The sequence below is a fragment of the Mirounga leonina genome, unplaced genomic scaffold (assembly GCF_011800145.1).
Source record: "Mirounga leonina isolate KUSES-001 unplaced genomic scaffold, KU_Mleo_1.0 Mir_115, whole genome shotgun sequence".
Classification (NCBI taxonomy): domain Eukaryota; kingdom Metazoa; phylum Chordata; class Mammalia; order Carnivora; family Phocidae; genus Mirounga; species Mirounga leonina.
The window spans coordinates 26,135,831-26,157,318 of record NW_023270268.1 but is presented as its reverse complement, the minus strand read 5'-3'; the positions used below and the strand labels follow the sequence as shown (position 1 = coordinate 26,157,318).

The following is a 21,488-nucleotide window of genomic DNA, read 5'->3' as shown; positions in this document are numbered from 1 at the left end:
TGCTTTCATTTACAACAACTGTTACAGAACTGTGTTATGTCTTTTTAAGGAAATCCTATCTCCAGGAAAGAGTTTTTATAAGTAGATTTAAAGGCCAGTATCAGTGAATTAATTGTTTTACCTGAAAGTTAACATCTTCTTTCTTAAATATTAGTGCTCGAACTTCATCAGGATCTCCATTAAATATAGCTTGCACCAGCGATGGCTAAAATACAAGAGAGCAATAAAAATATTAATCACACTGCATGGATGATTCTAAAGATATTTCCACATAACTTTTAAACCTAAAATTTTTCTCCCCTTTAGCAACAATAATCAATTTGGTTTTTGACATTAACCAAAAGTTTCAGAAAGTCAAATCATATGAAAGTACAGGATTCCTCCCTGAATAAAAAAGGTCTAATTAAAAAAAAAAAAAATCAGTTCAGTATGACCAAAATTAGGTAGATAGTAAACACAATCAAACTTTATTTTGTGTGGGTAGAAGTCTTTTGTTTATACATGTGTGTATATATATGATAAAAACAAAGTCTCTTCCAAATACAAGTGTGACATCTCAACATCTACTCGTGGAACATAACTTGTCAAACAAGCCATTCCTAGGCCACACTGAGGCCCATGAAGGTAGTAGGCCTTTTTGAAAAGTTCCTTTGGGGCATTAAGTAACTTGCATGGGTTAGCATTACACGTTATACAGATAGAAATCCAAGGAAGAAAATCTGGCAATTGATGAAAATCACTACTATCCAAAGACCAAAAAATACCATATACCTGAAAAACACGAAGAGGCAAACACGTGTATCTAAATATAACAATTTCTTAACAACACAGCCTCTCTGATAAGGTATCATATTATACTAGTCAAACAAGAAACCAATTGACAACAACATTAAAAGTAAGGTTAAGGATGAAGCCTGATTCTTTTTCATATAAAAGTGCTACGTGTAAATACATAAAATTCATTACAGAAAAGGCTGTGCCTCGGTATTTCTAGCCATAGCTTTCCTAAAACATACAGTTCCTCATTCTTGTTACAGCAGTTTTTAAAACCACAAAATGAAAACAGAAATGTGGTTGCCAGAACTACGATTCTCAATTTTTTTAAAACAAGTCTTTTTAAGAAAGTAAGAGATAGTAAGTAAAGTCTGAAATGGGTTATCTAAACATCTTAAAGTAGTAAAAATCAGAAATGTGTGCATTTTATACCCAAGTAATACTATATCATATTTACATAACTATATTGCTTTATTTGGGTTTTTAATGAAACTAGTGGAAACCAACTTATGTTTATTCTTAAAAGATAAAATTTACCCTACTAGTTCAGAAGACAGTAAACATAAACTCTCATATCTTACCAATACACTTCCAGAAGGTGGTGAATGTAGGGATTTATTTTCCTGTGGCAATTTAGAAATGAAGGCAGGAGATTCATCTTCTACCTCCTCCAAAACAACAATACACACTCGACTCATTCGCTCTTTTAAAATACTAAATCCCAAGCTATGTGATAAAAGTCACAGTTGGAAGAGCACAAGTAGTTTTTCCTCTTCTGTACAACACTTAGGATCATTCTCTGAACAGCGCAGCTGGTTTTTTAAAGTTAATAAGTACTATCAGAAAAACTGAAGTTTAAAATTATGACTACATAACATAACTTCCTAAAAATAACAAAATTCTATTATCTTCTGTTGGGTTACTATAATACTTAAAAGAAATTTCACATCAACATGTCAATTACTAAAACAGAGTCCAGTACAAGCTCATTTAAAAATATTTTTCCCCTACCAAAATAGTCATATTGCTCTCTGTCTCACAGAAATTTACTTGCATAAAAAGATCATTGTTTGGGGCAACAACACCACACAATACAAAATGAAATGAGAAACAATTACTGTGACAGAGATGATTACAGCTATACCCACTCTTGCCTGCAAGGTCATATAGTTACCAGTAGCTGACTTCCTTGTAATTAAAAAAAAAAAAAAAAATCTCACTATTTTGTTTCCACTTCTAACTTGTCTTCATTTCTTCAGCTTCTGGTTTAATACAGATATAATCCAGAAAAAAAAAAAATCTAGAGCTCAGCACAAATTCTTAAAATAAAGCTCAGAGGTTGACAATTCTTTCTGTGTTTGGGAAAGAAAAAAAAAAAAACAACACTCTGCATTAATAGCAAAGCTGCAGTACATTTACATGCGATGAGTCAGACCACAAGAGACAATAGGACTCTTGGTACTAGAATACAGCTTGATTAATCCAGATATCCCATGTAAAAGAAGAAACACAGATAGCTTTATTCCCATCAATAGCATAAGCAAGGCAGAGCGTTCATTCTTTCTCCATCAGGCAGTTGTCTGTGGCTGCTCCAGCAAAAGGGCACAGCACCAGGCAGAAATAGTGTTAGCAGAGGATCCTAATGGAACAGGCAGGCTGCGAAGGAATTAGAAGGCATTTGAGCTCAAATTACTGCTTCAGGCTTTTCATTTTAAAAAAAGAGAAAAAAGCCCAGTAGTTTATCATTCCAGTGTTTCCTTTGATCTCCACATGAATACAGCTTCCATTAAATAGTCTTCATTCACAGGAAAAAACAGCAGACTGTGCATCTTCTTTGAGCCAACTACTTTATTCAATCATCTGCTCTGTGCCAGTAGTTTCCTTCCACTGTAAAAACCGCTACAGTTACCCTTTTCAGTAGATTTCAGATGCTTCCCCGTTCCTCAGATGATCTTGCAAAATGCCACTAATACCTCCAATGAGTAGGTCCTTAAAAAATATCTACGGAACCTCAGGATCAGCCCCACAGAAGCATTCCAACTGAGCAACAGTCTGAAGAGCAAAGACTGCAGAACCGCAGGATGAAATGCCTAGTAATGCTCACATGTTACACTTACCAGAGATCTGAGCTACTGCTCGGGATGTAACTTCCTCTAGCAGGAGAAAAAAATAGTGCATTTGGACAGCCTTCACAATTAGAAGGTTCATGCCAGTTCTGTGACTAATCCAGATCAAACTGAAAAATTCTATAACTGAAAAATGAGTGCGCTTTTAACATTTTCCACTAAAAGCCACAAGGAAATCTGGTGTACTGCCTCTGCTGACTAACACTGGTTTTAGCAAGTAAACAATTCCAAACAGCTTAACTGCTTTCGTATGTTACAATATAGCAAATGTTTAACCCTATAATGACAGCTGCAATTAAGAATGTCTGCAGTGAGCCCATAAAAGAGATGGAGAAATATTTATGAGAACATAAAAACACAAATCTAAGATTTTATTCTTTTTTACCAAGATCATTTTTTAATAAACCAGATATATTTTCAAAAATGCAAAAAGTTCAAACAAAGAAATTTAAGATTTACTAACAATTTCTAGGTTGTTGAATTTAATCTATCAGGTCATATATTTAAAGGGAAAAAATAAAAATGTAAAAATGTAAAAATCCTAGCTTGAAACTTCTTTGGATCATCTGAATTTCACTGAAGAAATTAAATAATTCTACCTTCCCATCTAGAAATGGAATAAAGCCTTAAAATCTTTTAAACAGCTTCATGAAACTATTGTTTAAAGTCCTTAGCATTAATTTTCTTTCTATATGTCAAAAAAGGCACAGGGTAACATAAAGAAAGCAAAGATTCTCCTTTCTCTATAAAATTAATTTCCCCAAAGCTACAAATTAAGTGTCAAAGGCAACCAATTTATAGTTGGGTTTCCTCTTCTTTCTCTATTTACTAAACAAGTCAGATATTTCCCAACAAAAAATTACGAAGAAAATACCGTGGTTTCCCTTCAATCTTTGTTCTTTCTCCTATCAACTAGCATTTTTATTCATAAACATAATAGCTATTTTTGAACATTTATGATGCACTAAGTATTGTACATTCTAATTTAATACAATAACCTTATGTTTCCATATAATTAAGAGAAAAAAAAAGACACAAAAATTAAGTATTTTATCCAAAGGCATATAAATTAGTAAAGTTGTGCCTAATTCCAAACACACTGCTCTTTTGAATCTATTCTGCTTCCACTGAGTGTACACACTAGTACATGTACCCCCCCCCCCCCCCCCCCCCCCAAGACCTCTCTCAAGATCTTTGCAACTCGACTGTAAGAGTAATCTTAAAAGGCTGGTAATCTATAATGGTTGTGAAAAGTTTAGGTAACAAAGGAATATACTATTTACTGCCATAATATTCCTAAACAAGTTATTTTTAAATGGGTATTTCAGGGCTACTGTTATCACATGTGTTTAAGCCAATTTATTTACCAAAACATAAAAAAAAAAAAAAACCAGCATAAAATAATGTAAGAATGCCAGAATTTAAGAACAAAAACCATTAAATGTCAATCTATGAAAAAACCTGTAATCCTAATATAATTTTATCAAGATACTAAAATATGCTAACAATTCATAGTTGTATTTTAAAACACATAAAATATAAAATGGTTTTATGCCAAATTAAAGATCTGCAAATATTTCGACATACAAAATGATGTTAACTATCTCCACATGGCTAAATCAAAAATCTCATCTTGATATGTGAAACATGTAAAAATGAAACCACTTTGGTAACAGTATCCTATATTCTATCTTCAGGGTTTTTTTTTTCCCCCCACCCCAAACAAAAAGCTCTTTTTATATAGACAACTTTAACTTGTTTCAAAGTATCCAGTATATAAATTCACCTACTTAAACAGGTACATCCTGTCTCTTTTTCTATGTCAACTTCCATACTTAGGTCTTTCCTGGCCAGAGCACAAGCTCCTTGAAGGCAGGGACTATGTTTTTATATACACCGTGTGCACACAATTACTTCCCTTCCACTTTCTTCCACTTACAAACAATTTCATTGAAAAGAATCCCATTATGTCACAAGACTCTGGAAATTGCGTGGCAAAATTATAAAAGACAACAGGGACCTGAAAAAAAAAAAAAAGACAACAGGGAATTCATATGTATATATGAATATGTATATATTAAGGGGTGCCTGGGAGGTACAGTCAGTTAAGGTTCTGGCTCTTGGTTTCAGCTCAGGTCATGATCTCAGGGTCCTGAGATCAAGCCTCACCTCACGACAGCTCACACTCAGCCTGGAGTCTGCTTGAGAGTCTCTCTCCCTCTCCCTCTGCCCTTCCCACTCATGCGTTCTCTCTAAAATAAATAAAAAATTTTTAAAAAGAGTATATATATTATATATACACACACACATACTTTAATCAGAAAACACAACAGGCATTAAAGTGCAGTAAAATGAGTTTCATACCTCTAGTAGGTAAGTAACTTAACATGCAGAAGTTGACAGAATATAAAACAATGATACAGGATGACAGCTAAAATTAAGGCCTCAGGAATCAGCCTACCTGTAATTCAAATTCTGATTCCATTATTGATTAGCTGTGTCCTTGGGCAAGGCAAATTCCTTGAGCCCAAATTTCTTTACACTTATAAGAATAATAATCTCCAGATATTTTTATCTAGGAGAAATACAGTAATAGCACCGAGACTGAGAACGTAGGCTTTGTAGCCAAATTGCCTGTGTTCTAATCTAACTTCCTACTAACAAACCTAAGTATGACCTTGAGCAAGTTACTTAACCTCTCCTGTCTCATTTCAACATCTATTAAAGGACATTAACAGAATTTACTTTGAAATAAAATGAAGACAGTCTTATTATTATGGATATTTAAGGTAATAGAATGATATCCCCTGTCAGGGCAGTAGTTTCTCCCCCTATTGGCGAGGTGATTCAGACTGGTGTCTGGAAATTGAAATTCAGTTGCTTAAGTACAACTCCCCATACTCCACCCACCGCCCCCTTTTCAGGCCTCTTAAGAGACTGCTAGAAGTTTGTCATAACACTCCAGTAACCAAACTAAGCGTTACTGAGGAGAGGAAGCAGTAAATTAAGGCAACAAGTAGGACTAGGGGTTTTACTATTCTTCCACATTCACTGTATTTTACAGTCTAAGGGAAGAGAAAGGGTAAAAATTACTGGCCCATGATATCCTATACAATAAAAAACAGATGAAAAAAACAGAGATAAATACTTCACTATTTTTTATTATTTAAGCTAACAGCACCATATGGCACTGTTTTACACCTTCTACTAAATAAGACAGGCCCTTAATCTCAAGGAACTCTTATCTTAAAGGAAAAGGAGACAGGTCAAGAACTATTTAAGAAATTAGGAATGTACAAAGTTATTTATGATGAAAAATTATTGACAAAGATTGTGCAAACTTAAGTTCAATAATCTTTTTTTCAGTTGAACAATGGCAAAGGGATGTGGTTTTTTTTCTTGAGGCACTTACTTTTTAGGCCAAATTAGATTAAATTTTTATTTATTTATTATTTATTTTTTTTATTTATTTTTAAAGATTTTATTTATTTATTTGACAGAGATTGACACAGTGAGAGAGGGAACACAAGCAGGGGGAGTGGGAGAGAGAGAAGCAGGTTTCCCGCAGAGCAGGGAGCCCGATGCGGGGCTCAATCCCAGGACCCTGGGATCATGACCTGAGCCGAAGGCAGACACTTAACGAATGAGCCACCCAGGCGCCCCTAGATTAAATTTTTAATAAGCCAACAAATTTAAACTCTGACAACTTCATAATCCTTCCATTCTTCATGCTAAAATGTATTCTATCAACAGCTTACTCCTACTTTTCACAGAATCATGTAACAGTAAAGCTGGTTTAAACTTTTAATGGTAAGATATTTAATGTCCTGAAAGATTTTTTTTTTTTTTAGGTTCCTAATTTTGTTACACCAGAATTTCTTTTTCTGACACAAATGATTTTTTCTTTCTGTATAGAGATTCAATCCAAAGCTCATCTTATCTGTGCTCCTCCAATATTGATCTGTGACTTCCATATTGATTATCATAGAAAAGGAATTTTACTCAGGGTGTATAAAGTGGCTACTCTGTACCAAGCTAGCCTCTGAGTATTAAAAAATAAAAAGCCTGTGGTGAAATATGTTAAGAAAGTAGGTTTAAACCACATTTCAGAAACATTTCTCATAGTTCAAGAATCCTGAACAATCTTCTTGAGCTAGGCTTTATCTGCCTACTTTAGAAAAAGTTCTATGAACAGATTTAAAAGAAAATGGGGCAGAAGGAGAGGAAGGGAAAAACATTTTTTAAATAACTGTTCTTTTTTTAAAAGATTTTATTTTATTATGTTATGTTAGTCCCTATCAAAATATCATCAACTTTTCTCAAAGAAATGGAACAAATAATCCTAAATCTGTATGGAACCAGAAAAGACCCCGAATAGCCAGAGGAATGTTGAAAAAGAAAAGCAAAGCTGGCGGCATCACAATTCCGGACTTCCAGCTCTATTACAAAGCTGTCATCATCAACAGTATGGTATTGGCCCAAAAACAGACACATAGATCAATGGAACAGAACAGAGAGCCCAGAAATGGACCCTCAACTCTATGGTCAACTAATCTTCGACAAAGCAGGAAAGAATGTCCAATGGAAAAAAGACACTCTTTTCAACAAATGGTGTTGGGAAAACTGGAGAGCCACATGTAAATAGCTGTTCTTTACATTATTGGTCAGATTTCCCTGTTCTTAGTACAGCCACCGAAAAATGACTATTTAAAAATGATGAATTCAAAATCCTTATAACACATGCAAATTAATTCTCTGCACATAATGTATTTACAAACTAGGCTATTTTTTTAAATGTTACCCACCATACTTCCAAAAATGGCTGACAACTGGCGCGAGTCAAGCTACTCATGCTGTTTGACAAAGTCCAAGTATGGGGGACGATCCTGAAAACAGGAGATTCCAAAGCTGGCTCCTGCTATTCTCTTTCATTTTGTTTGTGGCAATCTTTATAATTGTGGGAATATTTCTGGGCTGGCTCCTGCTATTCTTTTTCATTTTATTTACGGCAATCTTTATAATTGTGGGAATATTTCTGGGGTTTCATGATAAAGTGACTACTCATCTTAAGTTACGCCTATCTAAGCAATCATAATGAAACTAATTCCACGAAGAATTAGTTTCTATAGAACAAAATAACAAGACGGTCACGCTCTGCCTAGCACCTTTCCCTTTGCGTACTGTTTTTTAGTTTTAGCAAAAGCCAATAAGCAGAAATCAATAAAGGTCATGTTAATCATTACAAAGGAAAAATGAAAGAAGGCTATGGCTGTAATCCAGAAAATGATCTAAGATTTGGAAAAACAAAAATATCCTAACATATAAATAAAGTTCCTCCGAGGCTGTGAGGAGGAGATGCTTGCAACCTGATCCTGTGTCTGTGTCTCCTCATTCGCCGACGCCGTCCTTTCCTACGAGAGACCCACCCCGGCTGGAGCTGGACTCCGGCAGACAACCACTGTTATCCAATGATCTCAAGTGGTTTGATCCCACTGGTATGTTATAATGTTAATAACAAATTGTTAACCCTTCCATTATTAATATTATCATATACTACACATTGTTAACATATATTAATATTACCTATTATTACTCCGAAGTGTTCTTTATAAAGACCTATCCATATTCTGCATCTATTCTTCCCATCTTCCATTCAACTAGAACATTTAATTTTTAGGTAAGTTCAGAGCCTCACAGAACAGAGCCTATACTTCCCAGCCTCCCATGTAGCTGGGAGCCACAAGACAAAGTTCTGGCCAGCATTTTAAGTAGAGGTGTTATGTGGTTTCCAGAAAACTTCCTATTCCTACAAGGACAAATGGTATATCCACCCTGCTTCCTGGAACATGGATGACTCACCACCATCTTAAACCAAACAAGGACCAGAATCTAGGGTGGTGGAAGAGTAGGCTAGAGGGGATCTGGTTTCCTTGAGGACTCTGTGGGACAGAACTTCCATAAAAGCCCTAGACTGCCCATTTCCCAACTCTTGTGTTACAAAGAAACAGAACTTCTACCTTGTTTAAGTCAATGTGATTTTGAGTCTCTTTTACTCAGAGCTGAAGCTAACACTAAATGATAACCTTACTCTTCCTTTGGTCATCAATCAGTGATCCACATTTTAGTACAGTATAAATTTTCAATAAATAAAATGAATTATAAACATTAACTGCAACAAACTACACAGAAACAATAAGCAGAAAACAGCTCAAAGAATGAATCTGCTATATTGCACTGGGTAAGTAAAGAAAAATCAGTGGAGGGAGAAGGAAACAAATATTTATCACAAATAGTCTCACTGTGGGGTGCCTGGGTGGCTCAGTTGGTTAGGCATCTGACTCTTGCTTTCAGCTCGGGTCATGACCTCAGAGTCATGGGATCGAGACCTGCATGGGGCTCTGTGCTCAGCATCGAGTCTGCCTGAAATTCTCTCTCCTTCTGGCCCTACTCCTGCTCTCTCTCAATAAATAAATAAAATCTTAAAAAAAATATTCTCACTGAATCCTCATCACTTCTTGTGGGTACTACTACCCAAGTTATATATGGGAAGTGAAGGCTCAGTAACACCCAGTCAGTCAATGACTCATCCGTTCATCTATATTTATTCATCATCTACTATGTGCCAGGCTTTCTGTTATGCTAAGGAAACAAAATTATGAATAAACAATCAATCCTTACTCTAAAGGAGCTTACATACAAATAAATATTATATAATTGCAAACTGCAATAAACTGTAGAAGGAAAAAATTTCTTGGAGGGGAAAAAACTAGAGGAAGGTCCATGTGGCTGCAGCAAACAACCATGAGTAACAGTAACAGATGTAGTTGGGAGAAACAGGTAAACTCAAGACTATACAGGGCTTTGTAAGCCAATATAAAGTTTGTATTTTCTAAGTGATTGAAAAGTCATTAGAAATTTTTAAGCAAGACAATCATCATGATTTGCTTTACAAAGATCATGTGGCTTCAGTGTAGAGAACGAATTTGAGGAGAAGAATGGAAGCCAAAGGACTAGTTAGGAGACTTGCAATAATCCAAAAAGTAGGTAATTTGAACTAGGATGTTGAGGATGTAAATGCAGAGACTGAGATATATTTTAGGAACAGGATTTACATGACATACTAGTAGATAGGCTGTAGGGGTGAGGGAGAAGATGGTATCACAAACAACTCCCAGGTTTTTTACATAAGCAACAAGTGCTTACAGGAGCTTAAGCAATCTAGGCCTTCTTCAGTTTCCTAATTTAATGAGTAATATGACTTGTTGCATCATATCCAAGGACCCTTCAGGCTCTACATCAGTTCCAAATCTTAGTCCAAAATCTGTATCCTGACATCTACTCTCATGATTTGAAAATGAAATGTTAACAATCCCGAACCTGTCTAATTCTGAGTATAAAAAAGTTTCTCAAGGATGGTGAGATTTGTTCCATCCCACTCAAAATTCAGTACACTAAAATAATCTAAAAACCTTTTGGCAAGAATACCTCATTTGTAAAACATTCAAAATTATAAAAGCAACTGATTCAACAAATATTTCATATTAATATTTCCACTCTACTATACACAGACCAAGAAATTATGAAATGTCATATATCATCTCCATCTTCAAAGACCTTATGCAACCTAAGGATTTTTTGGATATTACACCAAAAACACAGGCAACAAAGGCAAACAGAAACACGTGGGACTATATCAAACTAAAAAGCTTCTGCACAGCAAAGGACAGTATCAACAAAATGAAAAGACAACCTATGGAATGGGAGAAAATATCTGTAATCCATATATATCCAATAACAGATTAATATCCAAAATATATAAGGAACTGACATAACTCGATAGCAAAAAAACCAAAAACAAACAAACAAAAAACACCCAAATAACCTGATTTTTAAAAACAGACAAAGGACCTAAATAAATATTTTTCTAGAAAAGACATACAATTGGCCACAGGTACATGAAAAGGTGCTCTACTCACTAAACATTAGGGAAATGCAAAGCAAAATCACAATGAGTTTTCACCTCACACCTAATAGGACGACTAATAATATCAAAAAGAAGAGAGAGAACATGTTGGCGAAGATGTGGAGAAAAGAGAATGCTTGTACACACTTGGTTGAATGTAAATTGGTACAGCCATCATGGAAAACAGTATGAAGATTCCTCAAAAAGTTAAATATAAAACTACCAAAGGATCCTGCAACCTCACTTCTGGGTATATATCCAAAGAAAATCAAATCAGTATCTCAAAGAGCCGTCTACACTTCCAGGTTCATTGCAACATTAACAAAGACAAGAAATAGAAACAACCTGTTTGTCAACAGATGAATGGATAAAAAAAATATGTTGTATGTATATAAAATGGAGTATTATTCCGTCATAAAAATGAAGGATCCTGCCATTTCCAACAACATGGATGAACCTGGAGGACATTTATGTTAATAAAATAAGCATAAATAAGCCAGACACAAAAAGACAAATACTGTATTATTCCACTTACATGTGGAATCTAAAAAATTGAATGCATAGAAGCAGAGTAGAATGGGGATTGCCAGGGGCATGGGGGTAGGGGGGAAGGGAAATGGGAAGACTTTGGTCAGAGGGTACAAACTTTCAGTTTTAAGAATAGTAACTTTTGGGCATCTATACCACACAGCACGATGGCTACAGTTAACAATACTGAACTATATACTTTAAATCTGCTGAGACTAGATATTATGTTCTTATCACAAAAGAAAAAAAAGGTAACTATGAGAGGTGACGGATGTGTTAATTAACACACGTTTACCTTGATAGCAGTAATCATTTCACAATGGATATGTACTTCAAATCATCACATTGTACACCTTAAATAATACAATTTTTACTTGTCAATTATACCTCAGTAAAGCAGATGGAAAAAAAGACCTTATGTAGCCTAAATGAGGTACACAAGAAAAATTATCCAGTACAAGGTAAGAACACAAAGGATAGTAAAAAGCAGTATATACAGAAGACCTAAGTAAGACATACAAGACAAACCTGCTACTAAATAAGTCATTGGTAAGAGTACAGCATATGAATTTATTAATTGTAATTGGTATATAAAGATATCTTCTAATTGTCCATTCTCTTAAAAAATGATGGCTTTTATAAAGCTATCCATAATCTTCAATACTGCTACTCTTTCCTCTGATTTATTGAAGGAGTGCTTTCTCACACCAATGGTCAACTAGTTAGAACATCTAATATCAAAACGTCCTCTTGATGATCACATTTCTCAGAAAATGGTTGAAACCATTTTATTTATTAGGTTTAACATTAAAACTATTTATAATGACAGAATAGTTTAGTTACCCAAAGTGCAGACAAGTGCCATACAACAGAAATGAAAAACAAGCCACATAAGTAACTTAAAATTTTCTAGTAAACACACTTTAAAATGGTGAAACAAACAGGTAAAATTAATACAATATTTTACGTAATCAAATATATCCCAAATATTATTATTTCAGCTTGTAGTCAATATAGAGTTAATGGATATTTTACATTCTTTTATTGTCTTCAAATTTTATTTGTATTTTATACTTAAAACATATCTCAATGTGAACATTAAATTTTCATTAGAGATAGTGGATTTGTATTTAGATCTCAAGAAATTTACAGTTGAGGATGTAAATACATGTGCTCGAATTGTGGCAAACATATTTTAAAGTTCCAATAACTAAATCAAGTATTTTTAGAATTTAGATAAAACTAAATCAAGAATTCAGTTCCTCAGTAACATTAGCCAGCCATATATATCTGGCTAGTGAGGATCATTACACAACACCGGTTTAGACCTATAAAGACTATCTTTTTAAAAGTTTAACTGTTCTAGAAAGAAACCTAAGACATGCTACCTACATTACTGTCTTAAGGAAAAGAACGTAGCTTAGATTTTTATGATGGTTCAGAGTCAGTAATATGAATACACATTGCTAGACTGTTCCACAGTAATAGCCACAACAGGAGCTAGCGGCCTTAGTTGACTTTTCCTAAATATTTCTGTCATAACTTGAATAGCAGCTCATTAGCTGTCTTTCTTTTTACCTTTTGTTTCTTCCCTGAAAACACACACATCTCTCTAATTTAATCACGATATTAACCCTGGTATGAGGGCAACAACATTATTTTCCTATGAAACAAAAGGACATCAACTTTATAGGTGCCATTTTCTTCAGTATTCAGAGGCCTCTTCACATATATTAAGGTTCCATACAGAATTCGTAAGTTGAAGTTAACAAGTTGACTAGCTGTCAGCACATTACTTCATTTCTCTTGGCACCTTCATTTTACTGTTGAAGTGAAAGTGATTAAATGATTTTTACAGCTGTTTTCAGTTCTAGCATTTTATGACTTTGTCTCTTTTCTGAGAAAAATAGGTTGACCATGAAAAGAAGGCACCAAAAGTAGTGGTAGCGACCATAGATTAGATTTCTTCAATAAATGTGACCCTGAGAAAATAATAAACTAGGCAATATTTAACCCAAAAAGGTTACAGAAGAAAAGGCAATGATCAAGATAAACATGTTAAAGAATTTGATTTTCAAAAAAGAACCCATCAAAAGACACACAGAATGACTGAATGGATTAAAAAAAAAAAAAAACCAAGATCCAACTATATGCTGTCTACAAGAGACGCACTTTAAGATTTTATTTATTTATTGGTCAGTAAGAGAGCACAAGCAGGGGGAGCAGAGGCAGAGGGAGAAGCAGTCTCCCTGCTGAGCAAGGAGCCCAATGCAGGACTCAATCCCAGGAGGGATCATGACCTGAGCTGAAGGCAGACACTTAACTGACTGAGCCACCCAGGTGTCCCAATAAGAGACTCACTTTAGACTTAAGGGCACATGTAGGCTGGAAGTGAAGGGATGGAAAAGATATTCCATGCAAATGTTAACAAAAAAAGATCAGGGCGGCTAAACTTATATCAGACAAAATAGACCTCAAGTCAAAAATTTTCATGTGAGGCAAAGGACATTATATAAGGACAAAACTAGGGAGATGTAACAATTATAAATATACACACACCCAACATCAGAGCATCTAAATGTATGAAGCAAACACTGACAAACTGAAAGGAGAACTTGACAACATATTAATAATAGTAGTAGACTTTAATATCCCACTTTAAGTAATGGACAGAACATCCAAACAAGTAATCAACAAGGAACAGTGGGCTTGAACACTATAGACCAAAAAGACCTAACAGAAACATACAGAACATTCCACCCAACAGTAGCAGAATATACACTGTCCTCAAGCACACCTAGAACATTCTTCAGGAGAGATGACATCTTAGGTCACAAAGCAAATTTTAACAAATTTAAGAGTGAAATCATACCAAATATTTTTTCTGACCAAAACAGAATAAAACTAGTAATCCACAGCAAAAGGAATATTGGAAAAGTCATAAATATATGGAAATAAAACAACACAATCTTGAACAACCAATGGATCAAAGAAGGAATCAAAAGGGAAATTAGAAATATCTCAATATCTTGAGACAAAAATGAAAAGACAACAGACCAAAACTTATGGGATATAGCAAAAGCAGTACTAAGAGGGAAGTTCATTATGATAAACATCTATATTAAAAAAGAAAGATCTCAAATAACCTAACTTTACACCTCAAGGAGTCAGAAAAAGAACAAGCTAAGCCCGAAGTTAGCATAAGGAAGAAAATAACATAGATTAAAGCAAAACTTAAGAAAATAGAATAGAAAAAAAAAATCAACAAAACTGAGTTGGTTGTTTGAAAATATTAAACTGACAAAACTTTATACTAATAAAAACAGAGAACTCAAATGAAATATAAAATGAAAAAGGAGACATAACTGATGTCATGGGAAGGGGGGAGTTGTGTGAAGGGGGAAGGAGGGAGGATAAGAGACTATTGTGAACAATTATAATGCCAAGCAACTGAGCAACCTAGAATAAATGGATAAATTCCTAGAAACATACAACCTACCAAAGACTAAATCTGAATAGAAAAAGACTGAATCAGTATCAAAAATCTCCAACAAAGAAAAGCCCAGGACCAGATGGCTTTACTGGTAAATTCTACTAAACATTTAAAAAAATTAATGCCAATCCTTCTCAAACTCTTCCAAAAAAGATGAAAGAGGAAGGAACACTTCTAAACTAATTTTATGGGCCGGCATTACCCTGATACCAAAACCAAAGACACTACCAAAAAAAAAAAAAAAAAAATTTACAAGTGAACATAGAATTCCTGATGAACACAAATATAAAAATTGTCAACAAAATACTAGCAAACCAAATTCAACAGTACATTAAAAGTATTATACGTGGAGTGCCTGGGTGGCTCAGTCAGTTAAGCGTCTGCCTTCGGTACAGGTCAACATCCCAGGGTCCTGGGATGGAGCCCCACAGCAGGCTCCCTGCTCAGCATGGAGCATGCTTCTCCCTCTGCCCCTCCCCTTGCTCGTGCTCTCTCTCTCAAATAATAAAATCTTAAAAAATAAATAAGTAAAAGGATCATACACCATGGCAAAATGGGACTTATGCCTGACATGCAACCATGGTTCATTACACAAAAATCAATTAACGTAACACGTGACATTAGCAGAATAAAGGGTAAAACACACACATACAACATGATCATCTCAACAGATACAGAAAGAAAGTTTGAAAAAATTCAACACCCTTTCAATGATAAAAACTTGCAACAAACTAGCAATAGAAGGAAATTATACAGGCCATATATGAAAAGCCCACACATTCAGTGATGAAAGACTGAAAGCTTTTCCTCTAAGATCAGGAATATGGCCAAGATGTTCACTCTCACTACTTCCATTTAATAAAGTACTAGATTTCCTAGCCAGATTAGGCAAGGAAAAGAAATAAATGACATACAAATCAGAAAGAAAGAAGTAAAAAATGTGAAGACATGATCTTATTATATACAAAAAACCCTTAAGACTCCACAAAAAAAATCTTAGAATTAATTAATTCAGTAAAGGTGCAGGATACAAAAATCAACCAAATCACCTGCATTTCTATAAACTAAGAATAAACTATTTGAAAAGGAAATTCAAGAAACAACCTCATTTACAATAGCATCATAAACAATAAAATACTTAGTAATAAACTTAACTAAGGAGGTAAAAGACTTGTACGTTAAAAAATTACAAAACATAGGGACGCCTGGGTGGCTCAGTCGGTTAAGTGGCTGCCTTCGGCCCAGGTCATGATCCCAGGATCCTGGGATCGAGTCCCACATCGGGCTCCTTGCTCAGCAGGGAACCTGCTTCTCCCTCTCTCTCCCTCTGCTTGTGCTCTGTCAAATAAATAAAAAATCTTAAAAAAAAAATTACAAAACATAAAGGAAAGAAATTAAAATGACATAAATAAATGGAAATATATCCTGTGTTCATGAATTAGAAGACTTAGTATCACCAAAAAGGGGAAACTGCATGATGGACATTAAGGACAGCATATGATGTAATAAGCACTGGGTGTTATATAAGACTGATAAATCACTGAACTCTACCTCTGAAACTAATAATACATTATATGTTAATTAACTGAATTTAAATAAAAAAATTTTAAAAATCTAATGCTGAAAAAATCTAAAAAAAAAGATTAAAAAAGGGGAATAACTGAAAAAAAAAAAGAATTGAGGAAGGAAGATCTCACAGATGCAGAAAAAAGGGAGTTCTAGTATGGAGGTGGAAAGTTACCTTAAGTTATGAAGAAATCTTTGTCTTCTGAAACAGGAAGGAAGGGTTGATGTGAGTAAGGTAAGTAGAAGAGAAAGTATAAAGTTGAAAAGGAGTAAGTGTGAGTGTGTAGCAGTTGAAAGTAATGGGTCATGGGGTCTAGGATGGATAATAACAAAAATACAGAAGTGAGGGTAGTACAAGAAACAAATTGTGGGATGTGGTTATTGGAGTATGTGGTTAGAGCCAAGTAGAGAGGATTACTGGTATGGAAGCTGTGACACTGTGAAGTATGATATATAAAATGTCATCTACAAAGAAATGAAATCATGTAGATGACTGATAAAACTCTGATCCAGATGTAGAACTGCAGAGTGAGATTTGACAGACAATAGCAACAAACAAGAAGAGTCACCTAGCCAGATGGCAGGTGCCTCAAAAGAAGGAAGATTTTTTATAGTTATTAGACTAGTAACATTTTAATAGCTATAATGGATGACTAGAAAAATGCTGACTCTACTCCTCTCCTTCCTACACACACACACACACACGCATTCCCAAGATACACTGGCTATGAACAAAGGAACAATACATGTGACCTCTGGAGAAGCATGTACTTAAGAAAACACAGAATTTCAGTTAAGGGATGGAATGGGCTTCCTGGAAGGAGTATAGATTCAAGAGTTATATATGATAACTTAAGGTCTAAATCAACATTTAAATGACTGTTTTTAGAGTCTTAAAAGAAATAATTATTTCCTTCAAAAAGTATGCAAGCAAAAAAATTTAACAAGCCAAATGTAACAATATAGGTAATTTTCCAAAATACACCCAATATGCCAAAACTAAGGGGAAAAGGGGAGGAAAACATTCTGTTGTCAAGTACGTAGTACTACATTTAAGCAATATTTTAAAAAGTTGGATTATTTTCTTCATAATTTTGATTACCTCGAGAAGTAGTTTGAAATTAAGCAAAAGTATTCATCATTTAGACTGAACTGAAGGCCAGACTGTAGTTATTTAAACTGCATTACTTTTAAATATCCTATGTGATCTGTCTCTTATTAGTATAGTTTTTGTTGGGATTTATGTTAATTAGCAGAATCTCTGGCATATGACTTATGTCCTGCCAGGCCCAGGATAAATACAACATTCTCTGAAATATAATTTAACATTATTATTTATGTACTTAATTATCTCTCAGCAACTGCATCAAAGACAACTTAGGTCCAGTATTACAAATTAGAATGTAAAATTTTAAAACTGGCTGAACTTCTGCTCTTTAAAAAAAACTGAGGAAAGGTTATCTGCAATTCATTCTGGTTTCCACAATGTGGTGACACTGGGATAAATGTAATATCAAGTTACTGCACTTTAAAAACTGGGGAAATTTTTCAATTTAAAAATAAGTTGCTATGGTTACCCAATGTTTACCTTTATAAGCAATAATTACATTGGACGTCCAAGGGAATCCCACAAAGTGCAGTAAAATCAGTAACTGAAGTGTACACTAGTTATTTCACACACAAATTGGGACCACATACACCACTTCCCTTTGAAAGTAGCTATCATTTGGGAAATACTAAAGAAAATGATTCACATCTTTCTAAACTATAGAAGGGTGGAGACAAAAATACTGAAACTTGTAACTATTTTAAAGTCCAAGTGATGACTCAGATAGAACATTTTTCATATTCTTCAGCTCCCTTTATTAAAGAGTGCTATCTAAAATTTGATAGAACAGTTTCTATTGTTGAAAAAGGAAAGGGTGTTTCTAATGTGTATCAGGCATGGAATTTTTTTTTTGTTGCATAAATAGGTTTTCATGCCCTTGATAAACCTGTAAAAAGCCATGCTTATAACTTAATGTTACTTCAGAGTAAAACGTCAATTCCTTTAGATGTAGTCAATTTTGAACTTCTTAAATGGAAAGAAGGGGCCCCTGTCAGAATTGATTAATTAGCTCATTCTTGACTAAGTGGGTAATTAAATCTGTATCAGTTATTGCAGTAATGTTTTTGTCTGTTTTGTTCACAATCAGAACATTTAGTATGTGAGAATACCCATGAAGCTTTTGACCTGAATATGATTCTAATGTGATCTTCAAATTATGAGACTCCTCATTACAACTTAATGGGCCTCCCACAAAGTGTCTACTGTTTTGTATAGCAAACTTTCAAATATGTCTGTTCTTTAACATTAGGGCTATCCTAAACTGAATTAAAATAGCACATTACACTCAACTGGCTTAAACAAAGACTAACCATAAACAACAAGAAGTGAAATTAAGGTAGCTCTAAGGTACCTAACTGACCCTAGGCTCCAGCTGAGTCTTCTCTGTCAGACTCAGTATGGACCTTAGATAATTCCCTTCATAATCACAGATACCTGCCATACTTCAAGGCATCATATCAGGCACATACTGTTGCCCAGCAGAAAGGGAAGTTTCTTGCTGTGTCTCCCTTTTTAGATACAAAAGGATTTTCCTAGAAGCTACCTAAGCTGACTTTCCCTGACATGTGACCATGCTTGGCTCTTATGTTCTTCTTAAACAAATCACTACGAGGCAGAGTAGGATTACTATGATTAGCTTACACTATTAAGGACTTCTCCAAGTCATGTAGGAGAGGAATGAGCATCCAAACAAAACTTGCAAGGAAGTAAGTGGGTAATGACTGGTGAGTAGACAACCAAAAGTATGCTATGTATTACACTGAAAAATTGAATCTTGGCATTTTATTTCAATAGTTTACTTTTTCTACCTTTATTAGTGGAGCACAACACACTAGCGCCAGATGATATTGAAAGCTTGAGAGATTTATTTTTAAAAGGGGAAAAAAAAATCAGTCACCAGTACCTTATCTTAAAATAGACTAAAGGCAATCACTTTATAAATGCCATTGACAAGAGTATACTTTAGAATATGAAATAGTAAAATTACACTTTAATTTTGACCAATTAAAGTGAAAGTTTTATCTCAAAAAATATTTCCTATTAATCTCACTTTTCTCCTCTAGGAAAAGTATGCTATTTCCTATACATAGGTTAAACCACATCTAAAGTAATGAGACTAGAACATACTCAAAGCTAGGATGATGGTTCATCTAAAAACCGTTAAGTGTCAATGAAGGGACTCCTGTGTGTCTCAGTCAGTTAAGCTTCTGCCTTCGGCTCAGGTCATGATCCCAGGGTCCTGGGACCAAGTTTGGCATCAGGCTCCTTGCTCACCAGGGAGCCTGCTTCTCCCTCTGCCTGCTGCTCCCCCTGCGTGTGCTCTCTGACAAATAATAAAATCTTAAAAAAAAAAAAGTGTCAATGAAGCTGCAGGTATTTTGTCTGAAAAGGAGTCAGGGAGAATATGACACTTCTAAAATATTTGAAGTGAAGTCATTACAAAGAGATACCAAATTGCACAGGTCTAGAGATAAGAACTAGATCAATGAATAATAACAAGTATCAAGATAAAATCTGGTTCAATATAAGATGGTACTTTTATCTAGCATTATATTATGTGAAGACGGAACAAGGCTGGCTGCTCATACGGGGCTGGGATAAACATCCCAGATAATGTGAATACCTACGATGATTCCATGCACTTTATGTGTACTCAGTTGTAACAACATGCCTGCAAAGTAGTTTCTACTCCCAATTTCACAGATAAAAATCTGAGCTGGAAAAGTTAAACACTGGAAATCACATGGCTGACAAGTGGAGAAAAATGGACCCTAACCCAGGACCATCTGTCTCCAAAGCCTAGCTCTTCCTACAAATCACAAATCTAAGAGAAGTTAAATTAGCAGTTAAGGAAGTAAATGGGATTTCTGAGTTGGTGAACACCAAATAGCATCTGATCTGAAGTCCCTGATTTCAAAATTAAGATGCCAGAAATGAAACGTATTATTCCCTTCTATTTGTATCAGTATTTCCTAGTTTAAGAATGCTCTCACATCTATTCTCACATTGCTTCCTCACAGCTGTGCTCTGAGGTAAGCAAGCTGGGGAGGCACTATTTCTTGGCATTCTACCTCAGAAAGAGAAGGACCAATTCCTCCAACTTCCTTCTGGTTTACCTTTAAACATATTTGTATCTTCAAGTTTCCTCTCTGATCTTTCATTCATTCAGTAGTCATTTATTAAACATTTCTTACATGCCGGGTACCATACCTCAGTGACTTTGCAGTCATTGGGAAGGGGCTTATAGTCACAGAAGAAACAGTAAGTTTATTCAAAATTATTTCCATCTTTTTATAAACTTTATCAATCCTGATTCTTTCATCACTTTGATTTATCCCCTATTGCTGTCTCTATCCCTTGTCTTGACCTACACAAAATTACTCTGCTTCCTTAACGAGTTACCCTTCCATTTTCTACTTGTTTCATCCTGCTGCAATCTGACTTCCATACTCACCATTCAATTGAAATTGGTCTAAGGTCACCAATGGTAATTTATTGCAAAATCTTCATTTTTCCCAAACTACTCTACAATACTGGATACCAATGATCTTTATTAAAACTCTCTTCCATAAGATTTTCACCTATATTTCTAAATCTTCTTTTTTGGCCCCTTCTACATGGCTTTTCTTCCACCATCCATACTTAAATACAGGATTTTCTTTCAGCCCACTTTTCTGTCTACAACCTCTTCCTGGACAATCTCATCTATTAGATACCTAGTAATAGCCATCACATGTGATAACTTCTGAGTCTTTATTTCCAGTCCTAACCTCCAGATACAACTTCCAAACGCACAATGAGCCATTTTACCTGCATATTCCAGATTATCTCAGACTCAGCATGTCAAAAATCAATTTACCATCTCTAGTCCACTTCCCCAAAGTGTTCTTTTACTAAACCTCCCAGGTCGATTAATAGTAATGGGATCAC

General features: G+C 34.8%; 1 protein-coding gene across 10 annotated transcripts in view; it reads right to left on the bottom strand.

The window, feature by feature from the left end:
- Positions 1 to 21,488, bottom strand: part of ANKRD28 (ankyrin repeat domain 28) — a 200,816-nt gene that overhangs the window by 120,308 nt on the left and 59,020 nt on the right. For 6 of the 10 annotated variants that reach the window (XM_034994292.1, XM_034994258.1, XM_034994274.1 and 3 more), the window contains one exon: positions 122 to 205. In XM_034994292.1, the coding sequence (XP_034850183.1) occupies positions 122 to 135 (14 nt within the window). In that variant the 5' untranslated portion in view covers positions 136 to 205. Of the gene's footprint in view, positions 1 to 121; positions 206 to 1,355; positions 3,237 to 21,488 lie in introns of those variants that run through there. The other 4 variants (XM_034994239.1, XM_034994267.1, XM_034994283.1 and 1 more) reach the window with 4 other exon arrangements.